The sequence below is a fragment of the Cydia splendana genome, chromosome 6 (genome assembly GCF_910591565.1).
Source record: "Cydia splendana chromosome 6, ilCydSple1.2, whole genome shotgun sequence".
NCBI classification, from domain to species: domain Eukaryota; kingdom Metazoa; phylum Arthropoda; class Insecta; order Lepidoptera; family Tortricidae; genus Cydia; species Cydia splendana.
Window position 1 is genome coordinate 7,844,344 of NC_085965.1, and position 14,197 is coordinate 7,858,540.

Genomic DNA, 14,197 nt, shown 5'->3' on the forward strand with positions numbered 1-14,197 from the left:
TGACATTTAATAATCACATTAACAGGATGTTTATAAGTAGCAAATGTGTTTTTAAATTTTCTCCAAAATACATCGTAAAACCTATAATGTTTCATACTTAAATATACTCCAGGAACCGAGTACTATCAGCTGTATAAATATCTGCAAGTAATAAGGTAGCACCTTATATACATAATATACTACTACTGTTTTACTATGTAGAAACTACTTAATAAGCATGATGTTAAAATATTTTCATTAAGGAAACTGTAAGTCTAGTTTTAAGAAAAGTTCCAGTGTTATATATAACTATAAAAGACTGTTTGTTTCTTAAATAAATAAATAAATATACACGGTGGCTTAATATACTCGTACATCGCGATTTCTGGGTTGGTCCCATAGTAAAAGTTGCTCAGTATAATCCCAAAACCTCCCTGGCAACGGGAATGCAGTTATTTTTTAGCCATCCTGTATAACTATAGTTAGCCACGAGTAACTTAGTGTTGCTTTTTTTATCAGCTTATGGTGTTATATTGATTTATTTGCTTATATTACTTACCACTTACCTTTATTAGAAAACAGTGATGATGATGATGTCCTCCCAGACGTATCCGTCGACGGCGACACCCGGTAAAATAAAAACAGAAAAACAAAACAGCAGATATGCACTCACAGTTGATTTAATCTGCAAAATTTTCTTCACATAGTCAGGATTTACCAATTTTGTGTATGTGGCTCTAAGTATCAGAATAGATTTAGGTAGATTCTAAATTGTCTCATAGAATAGATTTAACCACTTTAATGTTTGTAGATTAATAGGTATAGTCAAGATCCCAAAAATGTATTTAATACCCAAGGCCATTAAAAAAGGTACAATTGAATATAGGTGGGTTTAAATATGGCCCCGACGGAAGACCAGCGCTAGCCTAGCCAGGCTAGCACCTGCTGAGTCGGGACCATTTCGTGACCGTGTTATTGTGGTGCTTGTTGTTTTATTTATTTATTTATTTATTTTTGTCACGAATAAACGCTCTCTATTCTATTCTATTCTATTCTAAATTTACGGCCCTGACTGTACCTATGTTCTTCCTTTGTTTATGACTGGATTTTAAGGAAAATAATCAAACAAGAGAAGTACAGATTTTCATTTATTTCAGTGATTACTGTTTACATATTAATAATAACATACGATACCTTAAACCTATTGATTCTAAAAAAATCATTTCCAATATCACCTTATCTAGTTATTAAATTTTGGATTGATCCATTAAAAATTACTGTTTAAGTTTATTCTTAGCTTAAAAAATGTGACATTAACGATACAATGACATCCAAATGACATCCGATGATAATATCAAAATGTCATTGTATCATCATGAACACAAAACTCATTGAATCACACAAGGAAATCTTTGGTTTCACAAAACTTACATTAAAATCAATAAATAAAAACAAATGATAACAACTTAGCGGAATATCGATATTTCGAGAATAGCTCCCATTCCACACAAATCATACTATAATTAGAAACTTTGCCATCGAAAGGTAATCCCAAGTTCTTAATTTTAACTATGTAATTTTTATATAGACGATTACACTTCATTTTATTTAATTATGTCTAAGGTTAATTTTCTGAATTGCATTTTTAGTATAATTAGATTAACAAACAACTCTCTTGTTTCTTATTTAAACCTAGGTCTACTAATTACTTACTAAGCCTATGTTAAGACTATCGTAGCTAAGAGAGAACTAAGTGATGAGACAGAAGGAGAACAGAAGGGAGATGTGGCTAAGAACGAGATAGCGTACGTATGAGAAATTGACTTAGGTTACAATTTGGTAGTGCATCTATTCCTGATATTCGTTGCTTCTACTTAGCACAGTCTTAAAAAGATCATATATTTTTGTGTGTACAATTTTCTAATAACATTAGAGATGACAAGAAACCAACTTTATCTCAGTTGTTATTTATTTCGTTAAGTTCATTCACGGGTTTCAATTCTAGCCTAGTTCATTCATCCAACACGCGAAAATATTGACCTTTTTAAAGAGTTGTAGAAGCCCTAAGACAAATGAATCGTGAGCATGAATAATTATTGTCGGTGTTAGCATTTTCTTCGTATAAAAAATTCATTGACTGACTGATAGATGAGTGAAGCATCTAAACAAACTGGAATTACTCACAGCCAGAATGATTTCTCGTAATTCATTTCTAGATATGGTAAAGGGGTAAGAGATTTTAAAATTTATAGAGACTTTTTAGTGTAAGGTTAGATTTTTATTTTATACTAAATTATCTACAGTGCATAAGTTTTTAAACTTTTCTATTTTAATCAAAGTAGGATTTAGTTAATCCTTTTAAATGGAATAGATTATTGCTACTTAGGTCGAGGACACTGAGACGGTTCCTCCACTAACACTTTAAATAAATCCAGAGATTTTCTTAAAGCATTAGTTCTAAAAACATTTCAGGGTCTTCATCCGAGAAATCTTAAGAGATAATTTAGAAGAAGTTTATTTGGAAACTACGATAGCTTGCATTGAACGAATTAACTTTCAACGACTTAGGTAGATTATTTTCAATTTAATTTTGAATTATGCTATTCTAATCGAATGCTACGTTAAAATTGTAGTGAAACCTAATGAAGGGAACGAAACAGTCAATATGTAGAATATAAGAGCGGTAAATGAAGAGGGGGTTAAGTCTAATAATATTGAATATGGTATTGAAAGTAGAATAGAAGATAGATCGCTAAGTTTAGATAATGGCACTGCAGAATGTACCCGTGTTCATAAAAAAGTATCCTAATTCAGCTTAACAATACTTCGGTTTCGAACAAGATTATGTTGTTTTTATTCATCAAAGTTACCTTACATTTAGTTTTCTTTCACTAATCTATATTTAAACACGATCTCATCATCTACACACCTTTTATTGCCAATTTTAACGATAACATTCCTAACGTGTGATGCGCCAACATTTGTTAAGTTGTGACATGCGATGCCCTATAGATTTATTATTATATAATACATATTTTTAAATGCGAAAATTCATGAGCTCAGAGAATTATCACATTTAAATGTCGTTTTATGCTATGTTTCGATGGCAAAGTTTCGACGATCAGTTAAAAGTTGACATAAACGTACGTGAAGTTTAGAATCCACAGCAATTCCATACAAATTACTGGAAGAGGAAGTTGCTTTGTTTTTGCATGGAACCGCTTGGGTTCTGACATTAAAGTAACTGATTCAACTCAAATATCCATCGAAGCTATTCTCGATACCTAAGATTAAAATAAATTCTCAAATCTTAATATACGAAAACAGAACACCACGGCTGTAACACATTTAATTTTTGTTTATATTCTCATTACATTTTAACTTTCATTTATTAACCACCCCGTTAGCTCTACCGATTGATCCGACCGAACATTCTATTACTAGAAATACAAAATTTAACGTATTTACAACCATTTTAAATTTAAACGAAACATTCATAAGTACATCCTTCGCAGTCAAAATGTACACTCTTCTGAACAGACTAGAAACGGTGAAAGAAAATTACGAACGAAATCGAATGCATCGAAAGGCTTTGGCCCGATGGTCCTTCGTGACATCCAAAACCTTGATTATCTTGAGCAACTCCCTTGTGATATTACACTCCTCATCCTTTATGTGTGTATATTTTAGAATCTGGTGATATTTTAGTTCCTATTTATGATTACATGATGACACACTTGCCTTTTTCGGCCCAGGGGTTGTTTTTCTTGTCGGGCGCGTGTATGAGGGGGTCGTTTTTCTCATTTTCCTCTACGTATTCCCTCATTCTGTAACAAAGAATAAACATTCATTAAGCTAGAATAATATATGGCGATTTAGTAGAGCAATTCGAGTATTAAAATAAAATGGATGTTTGTTCACAGTTGGAAGAAAATATCTTACTTGTGAAAATACATAGAAATGAAATTATTTTTAGGTCCTTCCTATTGCTTTATATTAATATTACGTCATCCGTGAGAACATTATTTAAGAAACTTAGGATTTATAAAACTATTAAGATTAAACAGCAGTTGGAAAAAATGGTAAAACCCTATAATTTGCACTACGTCAAAGATTATTAAAGCCTTATTATGCTCCTTAATTTCAAATAAAGCATTTAATAAGTTACATAGTGCACTAAAGTCACAATGGAATTTGGCGTTTCAACTTTCCTCGCTTTATACGAATTCAGTATGAATGAAATCAATTATATAGAAAGTTTAATTAAATTAGTAGGTGCGCTTGAAAAGTTCTCAGCCCCCAAAGAAAACAGCCTTTTCACTAGTTGAGAGTCGCGGCGTTCCAATTAATCTCGTTCTTTTCAGGTATAATTTAATCTGTTAGGTACCGGTTGAATCGAATGGAGTTTAAGATATTGGCTTTGTTATTCTTGCATCAAGATTCAGAATATAATAAGCCTGTCATAAGGTAAGTACCCCTATTAACGAGGGGGTTAAGCAACTTTTACAAAGACAGCCAAAAATGAAGCATAAGTTGGCTCTGTATGAACAAAGACATATTTTTTTATGATAGTTTGTACATCGAAATTTATATTTTATTCGTTTTTGGACTTGGTTTGGCCAGTTATATAGAAAATAATAATTATTAAACCTAAAACGTCGAAATCGCCTATTACCGTGGTAATTGATCATTGCTACCCAAATACCGCGGATAAGGGTTCCTTTTTACGAGGGTAGATAAACCCATCGCATTTTTAGTTCCTTCTTTATATACCTACTTATATTTATTTGACAATAGTAGTTAAATAAATAGTAGGTATTATATTTAATCAGATTTCCAATCATAAGATTCAATTCATATTTTTATTAGGTTTTTCTATAAGGAAAAATAAGAGGATTTTTAGTAAAACATAATTATGGAAGTGAATACCTTTGAGTCTACTTACACCTACTAACTACACTTAGATAATTAATATATTATGTGGTCGTATCAAAAATACATGTTGTATACAAGTATCTACATAAAACAACATAAAATAAATAAATATAAGGGGACATCTTACACAGATCAACCTAGCCCCAAACTATGCAGAGCTTCTACTATGGATACTAGTCGACGATATACATACTTATATAGATAAATACAAATTTATAAAATAAAATAATAATTCAGCCTATATACGTCCCACTGCTGGACATACTTATATATCTACATAGAAAACACCCATGACTTAGGAACAAATATCTGTGTTCATCACACAAATAAATGCCCATCAACATCAAATTGATCCAATACAAAATATGTGAAATCAAACATTAAAATAAATTAATATTGGATGCAATGTACTGCATCTTTTACACAACACATAATCCGGACACAATTTTACATTAATTAAAAACTAAACTAAAATATAAATATAAACTAAATATGTATAAAATAAAAAACCTACTGAAACCCGTCCCGGGCTGCCCCCGACGCAAAGGTGCCCATCACGCTCGCTGCGTTGCCGCGTTGGATTACGATAAGTATGTTGGTGTATTATATGTTCAAATTATTTTAATTAGAACATAATTATAATACACCAACATAAGTAATACAATAGGTATTATAATAATTATAATTATTATGAACCTATTTATTTCCTACCAAAGTTGTAGGTGGGTCGGTATTGGGTTCCCATACATCTTATTACCGAGTGATGTGTTTTGTAACCATCGGTAAACGGTTTAATTCACATTATTGTAAAACTGATTACGAGTAATAAAAATAAATAAAGATCGCGTACATTTTGAACACAATCAAACATTGTATAAAACAGACTTGACAGCCATGCTTTTGTTTTTATATCAATATTTAAACAAGATTCTCATAAAATGGTTTCTAAGGAAACCTCCAATTAAGTGCAAACTGTAGTCAAAATTAAGAGTTCTTGAATAGATTTCACACCACGTTAATAGCTCTTTAGCTTTATAGATGGTTAAATATTTGAATAACATCAAGAGTTAAGGAAATATGTATTTACATATGAATATATAACCCTTCGAACTTAAACTACCGTTTCCGCTATTACCGAGGTATACCTCGAAATTAGGAACCACACCAAAAAATGGAACCCAACACCGAGGTTTTTAATTTCCTGTTTTTTACTATTGGCAAGCAAATATTTACAATTTGAGGATTTGGGAACCATAAATATCATAATTAAGAATTGATATAAAGTTTTAGTCTTTCTATAATATTCATAATTACTATGAAAATCACTAAATAAAATACGCGTTTGCTTACTTGAGGTGTTGCGCGTAGTATGGAGCATTCAAATCCTGCGCCCCCGATGAGTTAGTTTACGCTTTTCGAATTGTTTACTTTGTGTTTCTTTACTAGTGCTATACTTATTCGACAGTCAATAGAGAAGGCTTTGTTTGTGTGTACTTCAATTTTAAAAAAGTCAATAGGCTTTCTTATATAACGCCTTTTTGTACATACCGCGGTAATCAGTGCCGATTTTAATGGGCTCGTTAATAGGGGTACTTACCTTAATACCGTTAATATTTTCTTTATCTACATAAGTATATTTAAAAGTATATGTATGTTTCTAATATTAAGTAGAATAACCATGATTCAGTAAAATAAAGGGTTTCGGAATAATTGTAATACAGTGTAAACTAGTACGGAGGGTAGCTTGCTTTCGCTATACCTTGCATATCCATAAAAGTAAAAATATATCTATATGTATAGCAATGTACCACACCGCATTTTGTACCTAAGTTAAGTTCTTATGTAAAAGTAAGCAATAAATATATTGATATTGATATTGAATTATTAAGTTGGAAAGTCGGTTTTTACCAAATATCAAGTTCTACGCCAATTATATTTATAATTTTATATCTATCTAGGTAAATATTGTAGAGCATAAACTTTGCGATAAGTTTTGTTCCAAACCATTTTTCATATTCGGAACAGATGAAAAAATGCGCGAAGAATGCGCAGCAGTCTATAGTTTATTAATCACAAGACAAGAATTAACCGCGGTGTACTTTGTACACTTAAAAACAAAAGAAGTTTCAAAACGAACAACTTTCGAGGCAATTAAACCTCTAGCGGCACACCATACAAAAAAATGAATTAATAGTACCTATAGAAAACAGAATTTAATTTGTTTCGATATAAATTCGAACAAACCAAAACAAAAGCAACCTTTGCTGTTCCAGTGTTCCATTTAATAACGATTTAAATTTCATCGGAGGTAATTTGTATTAGTATTAAAATTCTGGGTCGCTAGAGGATAAATCCGCACAAGTAAATGGAAAATAAAGAGGCTGTTTACCCTCAAAATATCCGCCAGTTTATACCCAAAGTTGGACTGTTATCGTAAATTACGTCTACGTATGACTTCCATTTTAAACTTCCCTATTCTTCGGAGGCTGAAACGGAGCAGTTTTTGGATAACTGCGAGTTTAAAGTAGTTTTATGCGTGATAGTGGTTTACGGTTTTAGTTAAATGTTTGAAGTGATATAAATTTTATGAATTTATTTAATTTGTTTTTGTTGCGTTGTCTCCATTCCAAGTACCGTAAAATGGGGTGAGTAGGGACAAAACTGACATTCAAACCTCGATAAAACTTTATTTTTACATGTGGCAAACTGATTTTATACATATTAAATGTTCCGGTCTTTTGAATTTTAGTTTTTTCATGATTTTGTGTAGTTCCATTTCATAACTTTAAAGATAAATACGAAATAGTAGGAAATCGCAGCTCACCCCGTAGCAGGGGTGAGCAGGGATTTCCTACTAAGGTGAGTTTTGAAAATTGTTGGATCGACACTTTGGGATTATGAACATTATAATAGCTTGATTTGTTATTAGAATATATAATTTACGTAGCAGTAGCCTGTAAAAACCAACTCACCCCTCTGTCATCCCTCCTCACCCCATTCATAACCCAACTGCCCTTGTAATCCCTACTCACCCCATTTTACGGTACTCGAAAATTGAACTTTATACAGGTGGCCCAAAAACACGTTGACAAAGAATATTTAGGGATATTTTTCTTACTTACACTACTACACGTAGGGTATTATTACCCACAAGTATTTTACAAAATCTCATTAAGAATTAAAACTACGATGATTTAACTAAATAAAAACGTGTTGTCTTTCAATTATTGTTCTCTTTTATCTTTGATAAGTTTGCGTTTAAACGTTATCAACAATATGCGGATATAAAAAAAGTTTCTACATATTTTGGACTATAATATTTTTTTAACAATTGTATTACTTTATTATCATCGTCAGAATTTAAGAGCTATGCTCTTGTCGGTGGAGTAATCGCCACTCTTCTTTTTTCTGGGCCAGCCTTTTAACTCCCTCGTACGACACGACAGAAACTCTATCTTTTATTTGGCTGAGATATGTGAGCCTGGGCCTTCCTCTGCGTCTTTTCCCCTCAATCTTGCCCTCCAGGATGTTTAAAAAGAATCTGTCGTGTCGTATCAGGTGGCCAACCATCTTGCCCCTTCTGTTAGCTACTGTGTCTAACAGGCATCTTTTCTCTCCTGCCATGCTCAGAACCTCCTCGTTCGTCTTCTTATAGGTAAATAAAATAGTTAATTATTTTAGTTGACGATAATACTAATATCTAAAGGGGCCACAGATTACCAGTTCGCCGGACGATATCAACCGGTCAGTTAAACGCAAAAGGTGACAGTTCCGAACAACTGACAGGCTGATATCGTCCGGCGAACTGGTCCTGGTCCTGGTCTGTGGGCCCCTTAATGTTAAGATCTGGAAGACGTAAGTATAAACAATTTAATAAAATGAAATAAATACTTAAAAGAAAAGTAAGGACACATTCAAACTCAGTCAATGTGATCGCATCTTAGCGGTAAAGACCTGTACACACCCGCCGCATGTGCGTGTATGTGCACTGTGCACGTGCACACAGGTCTTGAGTGACGCAACAAGGAAATTTCCCCTTATCTTATTCACATCATAAGTTTGCACAAATTAGAAGCAATGAAAACCTAAAATTAACATCAATCTCAATATTAGGTTTTAATGCGCTTATAAATTTATTCTAAACAAAGTCTTTACTTTGTTGTTATTATGTGCGACCGGGACATCGCTATAATACGTGGACAGCGCTGTCTCGCTTACTCACCCGGATAACCGATTAAAGTGCTTCGCGCCGTTTTACGAGTCGATAACTCTCCGACGGTCGTAAATTTATTTTTGATGTAAACATTAATAAATGTTGAGTGTCTAGTTACTGATGTTTATGAATGTGAACTGTTTAGATGACAACGGTTTCACTCACTTGAATTGTTAGTCCCTATTGGCGACATGTTTCGGGCCCGTCGGGGGTCCTTCCTCAGGCTCGAGTGCTCGCGGCGGCCCGAAACATGTCGCCAATAGCGAGTAAAAATTCAAGTGAGTGAAACCGTTTTCGTCTAAACAGTTTCAAATATGTCTCACGAAAGTTTAATTTCGGTTTATGTAATACGTATGTGAAACAAAATGGCATCCGTTTACTTAGCATTCGAAATATGGTTAACAAAGAAAAAACTAGCTTATTTTGCTTGTTTTGTGTTTTGTGTGTCAATTCCCTACCTACGTTTTCCCAAAGGACTACAGTATGGCGAATTGGCGATCTTCAAAAAAGGAGTGTCCAGGTTTTTAAAACGTTAGAAACGTGCATGAGACACTTCCGTGGTTGCCAGCGTCCACAGGCTTCGGTGACCGCTTATTAGGCGGGCCGTAAACTAGTTTGCCACCGACGTGGATTAAAAAATCTTGCAGCAACACGTTCTGCCGCAGCGCTGTGCTGCTATGCTGTTGCAAAATGTAATGTTACCTCTACTCTACCACTACGTATAAGGTATAAGTATAACTATAAGTACCTAATCGACATTTGGCCGTATTTTTTCTGTAAGTTTATTTTTCTATAAATGCCTACGTTCCTTTATAAATAAAGACGCTCGCGGATATTAAAGATTTTCATTGTGTTTACCTACTTGAAAAGAGACGCGAAAATGGGAAGGATTATCTTAAATTGCAAAAACAAAGCGACAATAAAGGATGAGTAATGTTTGGAAAATAGTATGGAACCCTTATTTGTTTTATGGATACGAACATAAATATGTATGTGGTGGGACTGTTAGCGAGTACCTACAGGCAAGGAATTTTACTTTGCACCTTTATGGATACCAGCGGTTTGTCCCTGGCATATTCGCTAGCGTGTGCGTATCTTACTTTCTATATGCATCTCGCTCGTACTCGTATATTAGTGCGAGACGTATAGAAAGTAAGTTACGCAGACGTTAGCAAATATATCAGTTGGACACTTCTACGGCACTCATCAGTGACTTGTCAAAGTGATAATCAATATGAAAGCTAGGCGGTGCGCACTAGGGACGTCATATTAAGGTAACGTTCGGATTCAGACTACACCATTATTACTGCTGCAGTAATGCGGCGTGACAATACTACCGTAAATGTAAAAAAAAAAATGTCGTGAAAGTCCTATCAGCAGCAACAATCATTTTGATATTTACGGGAGCAGCACAGCCGGCACTGTCGGTGGCAGTAATGCCGCGCTGCAATATTGCCTTATTTTATGAGAAAAGGGGACGTTCATTTCTCCATACAAACATAGTCCCCATTTTTCCTTTCTAGGTAATGGAAAATATTTTTAGATAATTGGATGTACTTTAATTAACCATAGCTTTGCCCATTATGCCCCTAAATTCGAAAAAAATCAAACGTAGGGGCATAGCTGTTGTTGTTATACAACAAATTGTGTCGAAATATTTTCAATAATGTTAATATGCAGAGAGGAAAATGAAGGCTACGTTTGTATGAAAAGGCGATTTCGCGCGGGTCCTCCACTTTCGTCTTAACTCTTAAGGTGACAGTACATTTCCAACGACAGCAGCACTATACTATTCATTTTACTGTGGAAATTGACAATAACACCGACGCGTTCGTACTAGTAGTGCAGCTGCGGTCAGATATTCCATTTACATTTACCCTTAGGTAATTGATTGTGTATTTTAAAAGAGGAAGATAAACGTTTGTGAATCTGAATTTGTATTGTCTTAATTGCTCAAACCTTTGACATGTGTAGGTAAAGAAGGGCTGCAAATCCCGTAAATTGTCCAAACAAATCTACATTAAATTCGAAATAATGTTTAGCAACGGGTATGATCCTTTGTTTGTGTGTAAAATATGGGGTTATACTGCGAGCGATGCTAAAATTAGTTGAAATACGAGTAAATATATTAAAGAATATTATATGAACATACAATCAGTAGTAGTAGAGCAAATTAAATTATAATCCGCGTAGAAAAACTATTTGAACTTAATATTTTCAAATTATTTGAACTTATTACCTAGAAGTTAGACCAAGAAAAGTCTGCAACGATTTTGATAGCACACGCAGTGCAAGTGTTATTTTAAACGTCAAACTTCTTTGTAGTTATGACGTATAAATAACACTTGCACTGCGTATGCTATCAAAATCGTTGCAAACTTTTCTTGGTCTGACTCTATCTTTTTTTTTGGTTAGTATAAATTTGTAGTAAGTTAGTGAAGGATTCCATCCTGTAACTCTTGCTAAGCTTGTAAGCTACAAGTTTCTTTTGGACCCAATAGTTGACTGGCAGGAGAATGCCACATCATGAAAAAGTCAAACCGAATTTAACCACACCATGCAGATCAATTCTAAAACGACATTTCACGAAATTATCAAAATCTATGATCTGGAAACGACATATGCATTTTTATTGCCAAGTTTGTGCGAAGTTAGCTTGGCCAGTGTCTACATGATCCAATAACCCCTTTCGGCCACGACACCAATCTTTTCACAAAAAAAGCAGGCGCAGACCAAATTGTGTAATTAATTTAAAAAAATAACATCCAATAACACACAGCCAGGTTGTCCCGCCACAACTTAGGCCGCGCCCTCTCACCGGTTCCCCGGCTTTGATAAATTATTCAACAAGGGATCGGATCCCGAAACACCTTTCCCTAACAATAATACACAAATCTGGGATACCGCCCGAAATTATTTTTGACACAGGTAATTTATTGTTTCTGTTACCACATTGGGCAGTTTGTGATGTTAGGCCACAGATCTAAACTCTGACCATGCTTTGCACAACCTTGGAAGTAAGAACGTATACATATTCCTTTAGCTAAATACTTGACGTAGAACTTGGTATGAAAACTTATCGTGGTCCGACTCTAGAATGACACTTACGTTTAAAAATATAGGTAGAGGTGTACAAATGGGAAGCTATAAAGTATAGGAACATTTCATAAGTGAACTGCAAGAGACAAGCAACAGTTCAAAACCGTCACCTTTTGTTTTTTTTGACACTGAGCTTTTAAGCAGAGCCGCGCAGGGCTCTTATGCTTAAGATCGGATAAGGATTAAGATCGGATAAGAAAACCGTCACCACTTTTGAGTAGTGATTCTATAGCGGCTTGAATGTACCAAAACGTAAAGATAATGGACTGGAAAATTAGAAAAATTGCATTAAGATAATACGATAGGTGATTATATTTTGGATTATTGCATTCAGATAATACGATAGGTGATTATAGTTTGGATTATGCGAGTCCAAAAGCAAATAATTTATGCGATATCATATTAATTCTGGATTCAATGCTTCCAATGACACTTGACATCATGATTGTCGTGGCGCTTTTGATCGTTGATAAGATGATAAGCAATCTTGTATGGTAAACTGGGGTTACTTTAAATTTCGGGAAAACATTGATCAACAAATTTTGAGAAATAGGGAATTGACTTTTAAACGCTAGCTTAACAATTATATGATGCCAGTCACATCATCCTAAACAGAAATACACGATGAAAGCACCATTGATGACAGTCATGGTTGATGGCAGTCTCCTGGCAGTTATAGCTAACAGGCTTGATAGTCAGCTTCTTGTGCCCTGGACGAGGGTACACTCAGTAGTAACTACATACACATGAGTGTGTGTAGTTATTACTGGTGTATGTGCCTGGCTCCTGACAAACATTAGAATATTTATATATAATTTTAATTTTAAGTCAAGTTTTAGTACAATAATAACATAATTTAAGTTAAAACTAACAGTGCAAGTGTATGGACCAAGGTCTGAAATAAATGATTTTCATTTTTTTATTTATTTACAGCGTGAACCAATCCCTTATAGTTTAAAAATGCTTCCACGCGAATTTTAGATCTGTGGTGCATTGGCAGTACGTGATGTCCGGCAATGCCGCCATTTTGTGAGTTGCCAAATTTAACCATCAATTTTATGGGTACGGAAACCTGTACGGAAACACTCAAATTGAAACAGAAAAAAGGTTTTATGGGAAAAAGTTAGGCTATTAATCTTAATTTGAAATCAATCAAACGTTTTGGATCAGTTTTGTGTTTGTTTCGTGTTGTTTTAGTTAAGTTGGCTTGATGGTTGCCAAGTAGGTATATTTGGAATTTTATAAGTGACTTGCTAAATTTACGTTTTAGGATTCGGGCTTTGCGATTAATGATTACTTAGGTACTAGAGTTAGACCAAGAAAAGTCTGCAACGATTTTGATAGCCCACGCAGTGCAAGTGTTATTTTAAACGTCAAACTTCTATGAAATTATGACGTATAGATAACACCTGCACTGCGTGGGCTATCAAAATCGCGTCAGACTTTTCTTGGTCTAAGTCTATTAACTGTAATTATTTAACGGCCTCCCAGCCTAGTCGATAGTGACCCTACCAATCGCTTTATTTTTTGCTGATATTTTGCCCCGAGAGCTGTTATCCTCTAGTTACAAAGATAGTATAAGTGTATACTTTTTAACACAGTGAAAAAAATTATAAGATAAATAAAGAAATGGTCTTGAAATTACCAAAATATAATATATGCTTCCATATAATGACTATTGTAAAGAGTGAGAGAGTGACCCAAGAGACAGCCATGGCAACCAGGTGCCATTTATTTGATTACGTAAAAAAGTTATCACAAATTTTAATTTCGTTTTCAATTATCAACCATCCTGTAATCTGAATTTTTAATTTAGCCACAAAACAAATCATTCCGAAATCCGCTTAAAATAAAAAAGTTATCACTTTATCTCGAAAAATATATTAATCCTAATATCCAATCGGAATATGATTAATATCGTACTGAGCCGCGATCTTAGGAAGCGTATTCTGATTTTATAATATGAAATTG

At 34.0% G+C, this 14,197-nt stretch overlaps 1 protein-coding gene across 2 annotated transcripts in view; it reads right to left on the minus strand.

Moving 5' to 3' along the window:
* Positions 1 to 1,114: 1,114 nt before the first annotated feature.
* LOC134791326 (guanine nucleotide-binding protein subunit gamma-e) overlaps positions 1,115 to 14,197 on the minus strand; it is a 54,841-nt gene continuing 41,758 nt past the window's right edge. For both annotated transcript variants that reach the window (XM_063762343.1, XM_063762341.1), the window contains exon 4: positions 1,115 to 3,806. In XM_063762343.1, the coding sequence (XP_063618413.1) occupies positions 3,701 to 3,806 (106 nt within the window). In that variant the 3' untranslated portion in view covers positions 1,115 to 3,700. The remainder of the gene's footprint in view (positions 3,807 to 14,197) is intronic.